Source organism: Lissotriton helveticus, chromosome 10, assembly GCF_964261635.1.
Source record: "Lissotriton helveticus chromosome 10, aLisHel1.1, whole genome shotgun sequence".
Taxonomy (NCBI): domain Eukaryota; kingdom Metazoa; phylum Chordata; class Amphibia; order Caudata; family Salamandridae; genus Lissotriton; species Lissotriton helveticus.
The window spans coordinates 299,938,125-299,954,632 of NC_136071.1; the positions used below are offsets into that span (position 1 = coordinate 299,938,125).

General features: G+C 46.5%; 1 protein-coding gene across 3 annotated transcripts in view; it reads right to left on the minus strand.

The window, feature by feature from the left end:
* Positions 1–16,508, minus strand: part of SETD2 (SET domain containing 2, histone lysine methyltransferase) — a 1,168,808-nt gene that overhangs the window by 277,977 nt on the left and 874,323 nt on the right. For all 3 annotated transcript variants that reach the window (XM_078662450.1, XM_078662451.1, XM_078662449.1), the window contains exon 17: positions 1,889–2,028. In XM_078662450.1, the coding sequence (XP_078518576.1) occupies positions 1,889–2,028 (140 nt within the window). The remainder of the gene's footprint in view (positions 1–1,888; positions 2,029–16,508) is intronic.

A 16,508-nucleotide genomic window follows, 5' to 3' on the forward strand; every position in this document is an offset into this window, starting at 1 on the left:
GCCACAGAGCGTGTCATTTTGTAAACTAGCACATGGGTCATTAGGCATATGTGTCTGCAAAATGATGCAGGTGCCATTTTGTTTTAATTTACCAATAAGAAATGTACTGGTAAATTTTTTTAAAAAATGAAAAAAGTACTGAATCAGCCCTTTTCTTTTTTTCTCTTTAATGCTGAGGGGGTTAGCAAAAATATGCTGCCTTATATCGATTTCAAAAAAAATAAGATATACATATACTAAAAAAATAACCCATGATGGGCATGGGGGACCCAGCGTGGGTGTGAAGAAGAAATGGGAAGAAGTTGAGGAGGAAAAACAAACATGAGGTGGCGAGAGAAGCACACAAGAGAAACACAAGCGAGAGCAATGGAGAGGCAGGAAAAAGCACAAAAGATAATGAGATGAGAGAGAGCTGGACAACACATGCACTCTCATGGTATGCAAAAGCAAAAATATGCACCAGGGGAAGAATAAACAAAAGATGGAGAAGCTTGGATAAGGAATGCCATTAAATATAAAGAAAGCAAATGAGTGGCAAAGCCAATCAGTGGCAAGCAATGGCAGGTTGTAAGCCCCTGTCATTTCTTTCGAAGCCCACAATAGTTCTTTTGAACCCAGACAGTTACAGCTTGCTCGGTCTGGTAGGCAGGCACAACCTAAAAAAAGATTTAGTGATACTGTGGCCCAACATGAGAGACACATTCAAGTTGCATATACGCTGTGATGGATGCACAGCACTGGCCACACACATCCTAGAAAATTAACAGCTTTTAGAAGAGGTTTCCAATTTCACCACTAGGTGGGAGGCTTCCTGGTGTCTGGGAATAGGAAAAACACATATTGTAGGAGTGCATGAAAGTGGCACAAAACAAGGTAGGGCCTAAATGTCTTAGGTTGCAGCATATTTTTGATGGTTCAGAAGTTTTGGTTACAGAGGTTTCATGGTTATGACAAAGGGCCAGCAGAGGTGTGCTATATTCAAAGGCACAAGCTTAAAGGAGGATAGGAATATCCGAAGCAGTCATAAAAACTGGCGGCAATGCCCAAAGAAACTCATGAGAGTATGTGGGCATCTTGTATGGGAGGCCAACAGATAGACTTGTGAACCTAACCAAGAAACATCCTGCTGCAACAAAAGTGGCTAAGGTGTTTGATTGTGGTTGTGTGCAGTCCAGGCTTGTAGTATGATCAGCATAAAAACCAAGCTAAGGCCAGTAGAAACTTCACAGGAAAAATAAGAGCAATATTAGATTGAAAATTAGGCACTGGGGATAGAGAAGATGTTTAACAGCTCAAATCAGAATGTCAGACCAGTTATGGGTAGCTGATAGTGATGTTAGTGAGAGTGGAACCTTAAGGCCAAACGAGGACAGTGGGCGCTTAATCACAATGTGCTAGCCTCTCCCCAATTTCCAAGGAACAGCCAGTCCACAACGGGTCAAATAAGAGAAATAGTCTGCTTTCTAGACACCATGCGACAAAATTCTTCATAAGTATGGCATTGCTAGTTTCTAGTCTCTGACATCTTCCACTCAAGTGCATCACACATCTTGTGTCGCATAGATTCTCTTTTTTTATAGCTGACGAATTGAAGTCTTTGCCTATGAAGAGGCCTCAGACCAGGGAGCAGGCTTATGTTAAGACTGAAAGTTTTGCATTAGGATTAGGCCCTTCAGACCATTGTTTTGCAATAATGACTTTTGGCTTTAAAGGAAAGTTGGTGGGCATTTAGGAACAATGAAGGGGTTTTGGTAGAGAAAAATGGTAATCCTGAAGTTACTAACAATCTTAAGAATGTGCGAAAGAAAGAAACCCCATCTAGTCCAAAATTGAAAATTCCATGTCATATTAGAGTTAATGCTGAATATGATATGGTCACACAAATTACCTTGTAAGAATGTGGTAATAGTAGATTTTCCCTTCAGGGTCTCGGGCTGTTTTCCAACTCGAAGGAAGCACAATGTTTTTCGGTTTTGGTGGTGATGGAGGTGGTAGGTCCAGGATGGTGTTGGAAACAACTAGCTCTTGCTGAAAAAAGTAAATATGTTAATGCAACCAAAAACAAGTCTTACTAAGATCATAAAATGGTGTTTTGTTGCAAGTGTTAAGCATCACATGTACATCATTTAAATATAATAAAACTGTTAAATATTAATACACGCCAGCTAAGGAGGGAGTACACACATTTTACTTTAATTTCCAAACCTTTATGTTTTCTTGGTGAAATCATTGTCAGCCTTCTCTGTACTATTGTTTGAATTTTGACATCATCTGCAGTATAACCATGCCGTACTTAAGAGTTTAGCAAGCAAGTTTATCATCCAATAGAGAGAGCACAAAGGCAAGTTGTTTTATTATTTCACCTAATAAATGGTTCCTACTTTCTATAAGCCGTATCTCCTTCGGGATCCTCTGGGCAATCATCACCCACTATCCTCACGGGGCGCATGCCTCTGATGGCATGACTGATTTCCGGCAACAATAGAGACTCCCTGGTCTTTCACAAGAAACTGAAAGAATTCTGGCAGCAGCATGGGCAGATGGAACAAACAAAGCGTTACAGGGACAGATTGGTTGGTTGGTGTCTTCGAAACTATCAAGATCCCATGGGGAACGAACTGGTCCCCATCATGCCCTTCTTGGCATCCAGAGATTGGCATATCACATGATCAATTCTTATAGGTAAGTCATTTCTACAGGCCACATCCCCATATAAGGTTCTCTAGTGGGCGAACACCCGTTGGTGTGTAAACTGATGGAGGAATACATCTGGCACTTCCATTGGAGCCCAGGTACTGAACCGTATGAGATGTTAACAAGATTTTATATCTTTTCCGATCTTGGCAACAGAACAGGTACTTGTCACGCAAGGAATTGTCAGCAAAACTCACCATGCTCAAATGTCTAGTTTCATGTAGGAGAGTAACGGACGTACGGTCCTTGGACATATCGGGAAGGATTTTCACCCCACAGGGGAGTCACCTTCCGCATTTTTAGAAGTACAACGTTCAACTCCAAAGTGGTGTCCTATCAAGCTCCCGAAAAAGCCCACAAGTTGTGAGTGGTACATTGCTTCCAGGCTTAAGAAAGCATGACGGAAGAAGTCCGTCCACCTGGTGAGTGTCAGGTGTTAATATCCCTCAGGAAACCTTTCAAATACTTCACTCCTCTCACCATAGCTCAGCGGATCTGCTGTGTAATGCAAGGAGGGGGCACTGATGCCTCACAATTCAGAGCACATTCTGTCAGAGGTGGAATGGCCTCAAAAGCATTTTCTCTAGAGGCTCGTCTTGAAGACATTATTAATGCAGCAGATAGGTCTTCAGACTCCATGTTCAAAAAGTTCCATTTCAAACCAGTTGTGGGTATGACATCTTTGGTGGTGGACAAGCTTTTGAATGAGCATGATCCTCGCCTTCAGTCCCGACATAAAATTAAAAATTTCCTAGTAAACATGAAGGAAAGTTTTAATTCTATTGAGGACATAGAGGCAAGGATTATTCCCATCCAATGTTCCAGAGATTCTTTGTTTCTCCCACCCCAGAAAAATTTACGGGATTTGGGTTGTTTGGAAACACGTCTTCATGACTTTATGTATTAGTATTTTTTTGGTTGTTTTTTCTTACCAATGACCGTTCTGATTCATTGTGAGTGCCTCCAATACATAAGTTCATAACTATCTTTTCGTTTTGGTTCTACATGGTTTGTAAGAGTTCCTCTTGATTAAGGTCAGAAGGTTCAGATTCATGGTTCTTGTCTCTGGATTGTTTCAGTTTGGAATGGTTCCAAAGCAGACTAATGGAATATTGTGGAAGTGATCCTGTCACAGTCAAGAAAGAGCAAGCTATTTAGGGGATTCCTACCTTTATGGATATCCTGGAATGTTGATTGGTTGATCTGTGTTTACCTTTCCTGTGCATGACCTTTCTCTGTGCATCTTGGGAAGGAAAATGCTACTTACCAGTATACATCTGTTCTTGGAATGTAGAGCTGTAGATCGCATACTTTTGCATAGATCGCCATGTGGTGTTGGGCTCGGATGTTTACAGTGTTATTGTAGAAGTCTTTGTAGTCACAACATAGGTGATTCCTCCTTTGGTTAGTAGTGCGCATGGGCATCAACTCCATCTCCAGATTGTTTTTGCCATAAAGGGTGATGATGGAGTTAGTTAGAACTAGAAAAGAAGTCCATGTGTAATGTATCTAAGTAAGATAGTACTGCAACACATATAGTTGTCCGGGGAAGCGGGTGGGCATATGCAGATCTACAGCTCTACATGCCAAGAACAGATGCATGCTGGTAAGTAGCATTTTCCGTTTGAGGCATATGAGCTGTAGATCGCCTTCTTTTGCACAGACTATACAGCAGTTACCCCGTTAGCAGTGGCTACCTGTATGTGTTGCAGCAGTTTGAAAAAGTGTTCTTAGTACAGCCTGGCCCACACTAGCTTGTTGTTTAGCCAGCACATCTACACAGTAGTGTTTTGTGAAAGTGTGCGGTGTAGACCAATTTGCGGCTTTGCAAATGTCATCCACGGGGATGTTTCCTAAGAATGCCATGGATGCCCCTATTTTGTGTGTGGAATGCACTCTAGGGGGAATGGATAACGTACGCTTTTCTTTTTGGTAGCATATTTGAATACATTTAATGATCCACCTGGCAATTCCAGCTTTTGATATAGGATTGCCCTTGTGTGGTGGTGAGAAAGCTCCGAAAAGTTGTTTAGTTCTCCTGAAACTTTTTATCCTTTCAATGTAGTAAAGAATAGCTCTTATGGAGTCAAGCGTATGAAGAGCCTGTTCAGCTACCGAGTCTGGTTGAGGGAAAAACACTAGGAGCTCAACAGACTGGTTAAGATGGAAAGCTGAAACTACTTTAGGTAAGAATTTAGTGTTTGTCCTAAGAACCACTTTGTTGTGATGTATTTGCAAAAATGGTTCTTGTATGGTTAATGCCTGGAGTTCACTTACTCTTCTGGGAAATGTGATGGCCACAAGGAAAGCTACTTTCCATGTGAGGAACTGTAACTGTAAGGTTCAAATGGGGGACCCATAAGACTAGTAAGGACAATGTTTAGATTCCATACTGGAGAGGGAGGAGTTCTGGGAGGAATTATTCTTTTAAGGCCTTCCATGAATGCTTTGATGGGAGGTACCCTAAATAATGATAAGTGTTGTCTGTTTTGTAAGTAAGCTGCTATAGCTGCAAGATGTAATCGTATGGATGTGTATGCCAGATTACATCTTTGTAGATGCAGGAGATAACAGATAATATTTTGAGTTGAAGCATCTACTGGGTTGATTGTGTTGTTAATGCAGTAAATAACTAACCTTTTCCATTTAGCTGCATAGCATGCTCTAGTGGTAAGACGTCTAGCTTCTTTAATGACATTCATACAGTCTGGTGGGAAATTGAGGTGACCAAACTCTAAGACTTCAGGAGCCAAATCGCTAGGTTCAGTTGAGCTGGTTCTGGATGTCTTATCTCTCCATGGTTCTGTGTGAGAAGCTTTGGGGAAAGGCGCAGCTTTTGGTGTGGAACTTCTGAGAGTTCCAGCAGTGTTGTGAACCATGGTTGTCGTGCCCATGTTGGAGCAACCAGGATCATTGTGAGAGAGTGTTTGAGCTTGCGCACCAGTAACGGAATGAGAAGCAGAGGCGGAAAAGCATACGCAAATCTGCCTGACCAGTTCATCCATATCGCATTGCGTTTGGACAACGGGTGTGGATATCTGGAGGCAAAGTTTGGGCATTTTGTGTTTAAATGTGTGGCAAACAGATCTATGTCTGGGTAGCCCCATTTTTAAAAAAAACGAATGAAAAACACGCGGATGAAGTTCCCATCCGTGAATCTGTTGTTGTTGACGACTGAACAGATCCGCAATTTAATTGTGTATCCCCGGTAGATGCTCTGATAAGAGGTATATCTTTTGAGGAATGGCCTATCTCCAAATGTTCTGTGCGAAACGTGAAAGCTGCAGTGTGTGCGTGTCCCTGTTTTTGTATATAGTACATTGTTGTCATGTTGTCCATCGTGACGAGGACAGTTTTGCCTAGGAGATGTTTCTGAAATGACTTTAAGCCGAGAAATATGGCCAGTAACTCCAGGTGATTGATGTGGAGGAGTTTTTGTTGAGGGGTCACAGTGGTTCAAGAGATGAGCCCCCCAGCCGGTGAGTGGTGCGTCCGCTGTTAGTACTATTTGGGGAACCGGGTCGAAGTACGGCCGCCCTTTGGAAAGATTTTGAGAGCTCCGCCATTGCGGCTTTCCACCAACACCAGATCTGTAAGATGACCTTGAGCTTGGTTCCACTGTTGTGCTAGACATTCTTGTAACTGACGCATTTGGAGTCTTGCGTAAGGGACAATTAAGATGCAAGAGGCCATCATCCCTATTAACTGCAAGAACACTCAAGCTGGTAGCGAGTGTTGCGGTTGAAATTTTGTTATGAGGGCTTGCATACTGGCTATCCTGGCTATATTGGGGTATGCAAGGGCCTTGGAAGTATCTATTGCTGCACCTGTTGGGTGTGGGTCGGTTGGAGATGTGACTTGGTAAGGTTTATTGTGCAGAAGCTGGATTGTGTTGTGTGTTTGTTGTACACAATTGCTGCGTGACTAGGCTTTTATGAGCCAGTCGTCTAAGTAAGGGAACACATGAATGTGTTGTCTTCTTAAGTGGGCTGCTACCACTGCAAGACATTTTGTGAAGACTCTGGGTGCTGTTGTGACCCTGAATGGAAGGACTTTGAATTGGTAATGTTGTCCGTCCAATATGAAGCGTAGGTATTTTCTGTGAGCAGGGTGAATAGGAATCTAAAGTGGCAAGGAAATCGCCTTGTTGGAGCAGTGGGAGGACCTGTTGTAGCGTGACCATGTGGAAATGGTCAGATTGTATGTACAGGTTTAACAGTCTGAGGCCTGAGAGAGCCATCCTTTTTGGGAATGAGGAAATGGGAGTAAACCCCTGTACCTTGCTGGTGTAGGGGAACCAGTTCTACTGCATGTTTTTGCAAGAAAGAGAGAACCTCTTGCTTGAGAAGCGTTAGATGTTCTGTGGATATTGGACGTTGTTTGGGTGGGGAGGGGGTAGAAGTAAGTTCCAGGAAGTAACCATACAGGATAACTTGTCTTACCCACTTGTCTGTGGTGATGGAATTCCAGACAAGTAAGAACTGTGATAGTATTCCCCCGGCCGGAGTGGAGTGGTCTGGGGAGTGGAGGGAAGTCACTGTTTGGTGATGGGGGAGCGGGTATTAGAACCACGTCCTCAGTCCCTGTTGCTATTGCCTTTGTAGGTCCCTCTAAAATATCCTCTGGGGCTGTTGTATATTGAAGAGGTGTTTTCTGTGCCAGTTGTTTTGGAGGCACCCCTATAAGAGGAGCGACAAAAGGAACCTCTACTAGTTGTTGCTTGTAGAGCCCCAAATGGATTTGACTGTTTCTGTGTCCTTTTTAGGTCTCGCCTGTCGATGCGCATGCGCATCGAGCAGAGCGAGACTATTGGGATTGAAACAAAGTTTACCTAACTGCGGCGATTTGGTGCTGTGCCCGTGGCTTTTAGGTCAATGCGCTTGCGCATTGACCTAAAATGCGCGTGCACATCACCAAATCGCCGTCTGTTCCCTCAGCCGCATTCCTCCGACACCTTTTGAAGTGAAGCTTAGCTTCACTTCAAAGGCCCCGGCTTCTTCACACCCACATGCCGCTCTCCCCGCTCCGCCCCCTCCCCTGCCCGCCGTGTGCATTTCTCCTACACCCCCTCCCCACAGCAATGCCCTCCGTCTGTTTTACAATTTGTAGAGGTAATCGGAGTCTCAAAGAGATAAGAGGGATATTTGGATCCATGTCTAGTGGTGAGGAAAAAAAGAGAATTGATGTCAGCGCATGCCAGTGGCGCCGCTATAGGTTTAAATATAAAACAGCAATTGACAGACATCAGTTACCATTAGGTTAAAAATCCCATACACCGTTGCAGTTATTAGACAGATCTAGTGCATATTCTGTTCATTTCATCACATATTTATTTATTCGCATTCTCTAGTAGCCAAATCATACTACATTTAAAGAATTCACACACGAGTGTTAATTCCGACCCTGCCCTCCAATAAACAAATTGGGTTTGCAGTCAAATTGCAACATAACCATCTTCTCTCATTACCCCAGCATTTCTATCCAACAAGCTGATTTAGATCTGATATAGGCCTCGAGGCAAAGTTGCTCATTTTAAAAAAACACCTCTCATCTCATCGGATTTGAACGTAGTAATCTGAGTGAAATGGAGTTCCGGCCATACTTAGATTGGAGACGAAACATTCAGTTCTTACAGATACAGATACAGGGAGTTGATTTCAACAGAATCCTTATCAGTGTATCCATTAGGCGTGATGTCATGGAAAGTTGATAACCATACACACCTCTTCAATACTTAACTCTCAAGAGTGCTCATCCGGGTTGTGAACTTGGGGTTTGGAAACCCCAGACATTATAAAACATTTAATAACACTCAATTCATGCCCCGGCAGTGCTATTGATATTCTGGTCACTTTGTCGTACTGAGCATATGCCATGTCAGAGGGAGTAAATAAATAGTATGCTTTTAAGCACAGTAAAGAAAAGGGGTTGCTGACATAGGCCACAATAACCTGCACAGTGAGTGCAGTTGAGTATGAGCAGGTGGGATGTGGTTTGATTCGTGAAGTATTCGAACACCCGATAGTTATAGTTATATGTGCATTTTCTCAGGCCCACAGGTTTGGGCACTCTTATTCAGAGGAATACTTATTTGAGATGTTAAAGGCATGCTATATTAATGTCAATCATATTAATATTAAGCTCTGATCAGACTCTGGGGTGAACTGAACTAGGGATGCAAGTGCCCCATCTTATACTTACTAAACAATCCCGGCTTTCCAGCAATTAGGCAGATGCATTTACGGGGTTCGAGAGGTGGATAGCATTGTTTGTTTGCTTGACGATTCATGGCTCTGAGGACATACGTAAATATCATGCCTCTTATCCCTATTTGAGTAATGCACTGATACTATCTGGCACAAAACTATATTCTCCACCTTGCACAGGAAAGAGGTACACTCTATCTGGCACTCACCCTCACCCTCCCTCAACCCCTCACCCTCACCCTCAACCCCTCACCCTCTCACTCACCCTCACTCTCACTCACCCTCACTCTCACTCTCAACCCCTCACTCACCCTCAACCTCACTGTGAGAAGTTGGCCTGATGTGCAGTGCTCACTATTCTAGTGATCACTATATATCAGTCCAAACAACCCTTATTGATGATTGGTTGTAAGTCAACCTTATAGACCAGCTATCCTAGTAGCATGGATACGAGCAGTCTAAGGCTAAGACTCTAGAGGGCGTGTTAAGCCAGCTGTTTTACCATCACATTACCCCTTGAACACCCAGTGAAAGGACACCACACAAGCGTTATGAAAATAAACAATGTATTTATTAGAATCACAACAACCCTGTACTCTTTATGAGGACAGGGTGCTAAGCACACAACAAAACTCTTACGAAAATACTTTTAAGTTAGCACGTTACACAAATGCCCGAGGGGCACGAAAAACCATATACGCTAAAAGTGGAATGCGAATTACTAGCAGGTAAGTAACAGTTCTAATAGGCTTTGGAATCGCTAGGACTGGACTAGGGAATCGTTAGATTACTACTAGGAGGCCCAGGGGACTCGGGTGCAGAGTGTGCACTCTCACGCGGGATGCGGGACAAAGTCTATGGAAGCTAGAATTCACAAAGTTAGTGTTCACGGGCGAACCCGACCTGGTGGGAAGAAAACGACAGTGGATCCTGACCCTAGGATAGTGAGGCTATGCTGGGACACCGAAGTGCCGAAGTTACCTAGCCCAGGGGCTGCAGCTGCATAGGTCTGAAAAGACGTCGGGGATCTCGTTGCCGGACCAGGAGCCTGGAAGGAAGAAGTTGCTGGCAGGCGACCAGTGAAGGAAAGTTCGATGGATCCAAGCCTGGATCAAGGAAGAAGAAAACCTGAAAGCAGAGGGGACCAAGTTCTTGAATCACTAGCCAGTGATTAAGTGGGCACCAGGATGGCACCGGGCGAAGTCACCGCAGTCAGGTGAGTGGGCGCTGCTGGGCTCTGCAGTCTCTCGGACCAGGAGGCGTTGTCGGCGACCAGGATGGAGGTGCGAGCTGTCCCACGAAGGATGAAGTCGTTGGCGTCGAAGTTACCCAGGATTGGGCAACAAGCCTTGGCTAATTCAAGCCCACGCGGTGGACTCAAAATGGCGTCTTGAGTGGACCAGGAGGGTCCGGGGTGCTCCTCTTCTGGAAGGGAGCAAGGGCCAGTCTGGAGCAACCAGACCAGCAGCAGAAATGTCGTCGGGCGTCGTCAGGAAGGCCACAAGCCAACGGGCTAGTAGCCAAACAACGCGGTGAGCAGCGGAAAGCAGAAGGGCCCCACGCAGATCGTGGAGATGCTGGGGGGCTGCACTTCGGAGCTGGAGCTGCTCAGAGTCGGGGCTTCTCGGACCCCAAAGCACTCACCAGTGGAATACTCGGCGGGCTTGCTGGAAAGAAGTCGTGCAGTCTTGCAGATGGCCGGTCCCTTGAGGTCTCGTCGCACCCACGGTTCTCAGCTGGGCTGTAGAGGTGGGTAGAGGTCAGAGGTGCCAGGGAAGCCGGTTCTCGTCGAGCTGGGCAGTCGGATTCCGGAGGAAGGACTTACAGCAGACCGCAGTGTTCTTAGATGGTGCCTGCGGATGCAGGGTGACTACTCCTTAGTCACAAGGGAGAAATCTTAGGAAGAAGTCTTGAGTTCCTTTCGCAGAAAGTAGTTTCAGGATTCAAAGATGATCTGATTTGGAAGGGGGCCAGTCTCTACCTTTATCCTGTAAAAAGGGGCTGGCACGCGACTAAGTCCTGCCCTATGGGTGGGACTAGGAGGGGGGTGGTTACACCCACTTCCTTGGCGGGCTTTTCCCCAGCACAGGGTCTGGAATGACCCTGGAACTGGTTCAAGCCGGCCTATGCATAGTGAGCACCGGGGTGCTACTTGCAGTCACCTTCCTCTAAAGCCCGGCCTACCTACAATACACAAAACCCTGTCTGGGACGGTGCTGGCACCGCCCCTGGCAGGAAACCCTTTGTCCTTATCTCCTGCTCTGGGAGGACTCCCAGCAGCAGGAGGGCAGACTTGTGTCTCGGTGGCAGCATCCATTTTGTGGATGCTAAGGCTCTGTCTGACGTTTAACCGGGTTATAGGTTACAGGCATGTCGTGTCCCTCTAGAAGGGTGGAATGCTAACCCCGTCGCCAGAATTGGCGAGGGGTTAGTATTCCAAGTCGTATGACACCTTACTCGACATGTTTTGATAAAGCGATACCAGAGTTGGCACATAACCGCGAGGATTATAATGCACTTAAGAGTATATGGTATGCGATATCATGGAAACGGCTAAGGGATAGATCCCGAAAGCCGCAGACAGGCTCAGCTCATGCCAGAGCACCATCTCACACGATTCCAAGCACTCTGCCTTCAGGATGGTTAAGGCCTGCCATAGGAGTGACTGATAGGAGATCTGTGTGTCCATTTTAGGGTTAGATATAGGTATACTATATCTAAAGCAAAGGGTGAGTACACCACCTTGCCCCAGCTGTCGTGCAGCCAGTTGTGTCAGTTTTAGTTAGTCAATCCAGGGGTGGCATAATACATGCTTCAGCCCCTGGGAGACTTCTGGGTGCACCTCAGCCCTGGGTACAGGGACTTGGAGAGGGCCCAGTGCCAATTCAGTACCTGGGTACAATTTGGATAGAGAGAACAGCTAGGCTGTGGGTCTGATTAGCAGGCCCACAGCCAGGGAAAGTCGTAAACCAGTGCAGCAAAAAGCAAAAATCTGGGTGATCATAGGATTGCAGACCCTACTCTCCTACATGACCCCCCCCCAAACTTTGGGACAATAAACTAACCTTGACCAGGTGAGTCTTCTTGCTCTAAGTGGAAATACCTGGAGAGCCCATCAGCATTGCTGTGATCAGTCCCAGGTCTATGCTCCACTGTAAAATCCATCCCCTGTAGGGAAATGGACCACCTAAGCAGTTTGGGGTTTTCACCCTTCATCTGATTTAGCCACAAGAGGGGCTTATGGTCTGTCTGAATGGTGAAGTGAGTGCCAAACAAGTAGGCCCTCAGCTTCTTCAGGGCCCAGACCACAGCAAAGGCCTCCCTCTCAATAGCTGACCAATTTTTCTCTCTGGGTGTCAACCTTCTACTAATGAAAGCAATAGGCTGATCATTACCATCAAAATTCAGTTGAGACAGAACAGCTCCCACACCCAACTCAGAAGCATCTGTTTGGACAATGAATGGCTTGGAGTAATCTGGACTCTTGAGGATAGGTGCTGTGCACATGGCCTGCTTTAGGTCATTGAATGCTTTCTGACAGCTTGCTGTCCACTGAACTTTCTTTGGCATCTTCTTGCTTGTCAGGTCATTAAGGGGGGTCACTATGGACCCATAATTTCTGACAAACTTCCTATAGTACCCAGTCAGGCCCAAGAAAGCTCGAACCTGAGTCTGGGTGATTGGAGGAGTCCAGTCCTTGATGGCCTGTATCTTACTCTCCAGTGGCTGAACCTGGCCTCCACCTACAAGGTGGCCCAGGTATACAACCTGTGTCTGCCCTATCTGGCACTTTGTGGCCTTGATAGTGAGGCCTGCCTTTTGCAGGGCCTCTAACACTTTCCTCAGGTGGACCAGGTGATCCTCCCAGGTGGAGCTAAAGACAGCAATATCGTCAAGATAAGCTGCACAGAAGTCATCCAGCCCAGTGAGGACTTGATTCACCAACCTTTGGAAGGTGGCAGGTGCATTTTTCAGTCCAAAGGGCATTACCACAAATTGATAATGCCCTCCAGGGGTAGAAAATGCTGTCTTAGGTTTGGCTTCCTCAGCTAACCTGATTTGCCAATACCCAGCTGTCAAATCAAATGTGCTTAAGAAGTTGGCAGAAGCCAATCTATCTATAAGCTCATCTGCTCTTGGGATTGGGTGGGCATCAGTCTTAGTGACTGCATTGAGGCCTCTGTAGTCTACGCAAAACCTCATCTCTCTCTTACCACCCTGGGTGTGAGGCTTTGGCACTAGAACTACTGGGCTAGCCCAAGGGCTATCTGAGGGCTCAATGACTCCCAGTTCCAACATTTTCTGCACTTCAGTTTTTATGCAGTCTCTAACATGATCAGGCTGTCTGTAGATTTTACTCTTGACAGGCAGACTGTCTCCAGTGTCAACATCATGGGTACACCAATCAGTTTGGCTGGGGGTCAGAGAGAACATATGTCGAAAGGATTGCAGAACTTGCCTGCAATCCTGTTGCTGATGTTCAGTGAGGCTGCCACAAAAGACAACACCATCAACTGACCCATCATCAGGATTCTGAGTGAGCAGGTCTGGGAGAGGGTCACTCTCTTCCTCCTGTCCCTCATCTGTGGCCATGAGCAAGCTCATGTCCTTCCTGTCAACATATGCTTTGAGCCTGTTAACATGGAGCACTCTGAGAGGGCTCCTGGGAGTTCCAAGGTCCACCAAGTAGGTAACCTCTCCCTTTTGCTCAATGATGGTGTGGGGCCCAGACCATTTGTCTTTCAGAGCTGCTGGGGCCACTGGCTCCAGCACCCACACCTTCTGTCCTGGCTGGTACACAGTCAGTACAGCCTTTTGGTCATGCCAAGCTTTTTGAAGTTCCTGGCTGGCCTCAAGGTTTTTAGATGCCTTCTCCATATACTCAGCCATCCTGGAGCGGAGACCAAGTACATAGTCCACTATGTTGGTTGCAGGCTTTTTGAGAGGTCTCTCCCATCCTTCCTTCACCAAACACAGGGGTCCTCTTACAGGATGCCCATACAGAAGCTCAAAAGGGCTGTAGCCAACCCCCTTCTGTGGGACCTCTCTGTAAGCAAACAGGAGGCAGGGGATCAGGACATCCCATCTTCTCCTAAGAGGTTCAGGTAGTCCATGAATCATCCCTTTCAGGGTCCTGTTGAATCTCTCAACAAGCCCATTGCATTGTGGATGATAGGGTGTGGTGAACTTGTAGTTCACACCACACTCTTTCCACATGGCAGTCAGATATCCTGACATGAAGTTTGTACCTCTGTCAGAAACGACCTCCTTAGGGAAACCCACTCTGGAGAACACTCCAACTAGGGCTCTTGCCACTACAGGGGCTGTAGTGGTCCTAAGGGGAATAGCCTCAGGATACCTGGTGGCATGGTCCACCACCACCAGTATAAACTTGTGTCCTGATGCTGTCTGGGGTTCCATTGGACCAACAATGTCAATCCCCACTCTTTCAAAGGGAACCCCCACCACAGGTAGTGGTATGAGGGGGGCCTTTGTTGTGCCACCTGACTTACCACTGGCTTGGCAAGTGACACATGAGCGACAAAACTCCTTGGTATTCTCATTCATATGGGGCCAGTGAAAGTGTGAGACAAGCCTGTCCCAAGTCTTTGTCTGACCTAAATGACCTGCAAGGGGAATCTCATGGGCCAAGGTGAGAAGGAAACCTCTCAGAGACAAGGGGATGACCAGCCTCCTGGTTGCACCAGGCTTGGGGTCTCTTGACTCAGAGTACAGGAGTCCATCTTCCCAGTATACCCTGTGGGCACCTGTGGCATTCCCTGCAGCCTCAGCAGCAGCCTGCTGTCTGAGGGGTTCAAGGGAAGGGCAGCTCAACTGTTCCTTCCCCAGGTCTGCTCTGGAGGGTCCCCCTGAGCCCAGAAACTCAACTTGATCAAGTCCAAGCTCTTTAGGCTCAGTTTCCCTCAGCTCTGCTAGATCAGCCTCCTCAGAGACTTGATCCTCAACCTGGGGCAAGGGGGAAGGCAAAGCCTTACCCTTACTGCTCTTCTTCTTGGGAGGTGTCTGGTCCATAATTTCAGGATCCAGCACCTGTTCAGTGGGGCATCTTCTGGCCTGTGACCTAGTCACAGCAAGCACATGTGCTGGCAAGCCTAACATCTCCATGTGAGTCCTCTGCTCCACTTCTGACCATTGTGATGACTCCAAATCATTGCCCAACAAACAATCAACTGGGAGGTCTGAACTGACTACAACTTTCTTTTGTCCCTTCACTCCACCCCAGGAGAAAGCCACAATTGCCACACTATGACTAGTAGTGACATTGCTGGCATTGGTCACCAGGAAATCAGTACCTGGCATGATCTGTCCAGGGTCCACAAAGTTAGGTGTCACCATGGTGACACTGGCACAAGTGTCCCTATAGGCCTGAGCCATTTTGCCATTAATCAAAGGTGTCTGCCTGTATTTGCCCAAAGTATTGGGACTTATTTCAGGGGACATATCCATATCCCCTGTACAGACAAGGACAGCCTGAGTGAGTGTGCCAACTAAGTTGTCAGACCCCTCAGTACCCAAGGTTAACCCAACTAATGCCTTGGGAGTGACACTACCACTACTGACTGTACTAGGGGGTGCAGTTGCTTTAGGAGCTGTAGTGGCAGGAGTTTGTCCTCCTCCTCTTTTGGTGCACTCACTAAACCAGTGAGATTTACTTTTGCAGTACTGGCACCACCTTTTTGACTGGCCTTCTTGAGTCTTCTTCTTCTGGGAAGCCTGACCCCCACCCTCTTTGGTTTGTTGGGGACCTGGTGAAGACTTCTGGTCATTTTGCTCATTCTTAACATTACCCTTCTGGTCTGCTTTCTTCTGACCACCCTGGTTCTGGTTCTGGTTCTGCTTGATCCTTGTCCTGACCCATTTGTCTGCCTTCTTTCCCAATTCTTGGGGAGAGGTCAGATCTGAATCAACAAGGTGCTGGTGCAGCAACTGGTTCTGACAATTGTTCAAAATTTGTTCTCTCATCATTAGATTATACAATCCTGTGTAATCTGTAACCTTGCTACCCAGCAACCAGCCCTCCAAAGCCTTAGTGGCACAATCCACAAAATCAGACCAGTCCTGAGACTGAGTTTTCTGGGTGTCTCTGAACAGCAACCTGTACTGCTCAGTGGTTAAACCAAACCCATCAACCAGTGTATTCTTCAGGACCTGGTAATTGTTAGCATCCTCCACTCTTGTAGTGAGGAGCTTATCTCTACCTTTACCATCAAAGGAGAGCCACAGTATAGCTGCCCACTGACTCTGGGGAATGTTCTGCACAGTGCAGGCCCTCTCCAGAGCAGCCATCCATTTCTGGATGTCATCCCCTTGCTTAAAGGGGGGCACTATTTTAGTCAGGTGTTTAGTATCTAAACCCTTCTCTCTATCTCTTGGGAGATTGCTGCCACCAGTGGGAGCTAGCCCACTCATCTGCTGCTCTCTTGCCAGGGCAAGCTTCTCTTTGGCCAGGGCAATTTCTTCCCTTTCAATCCTCAGTTCAGCTTGTCTCATCCTAGCCTCATGCTCCCTTCTCTGAGGGGAAGTAAATCTCCTCTGTGGAGGATTCCTTCTCCCCTGAGAAGAGGCATTAGAGTGCAGAGATCTATT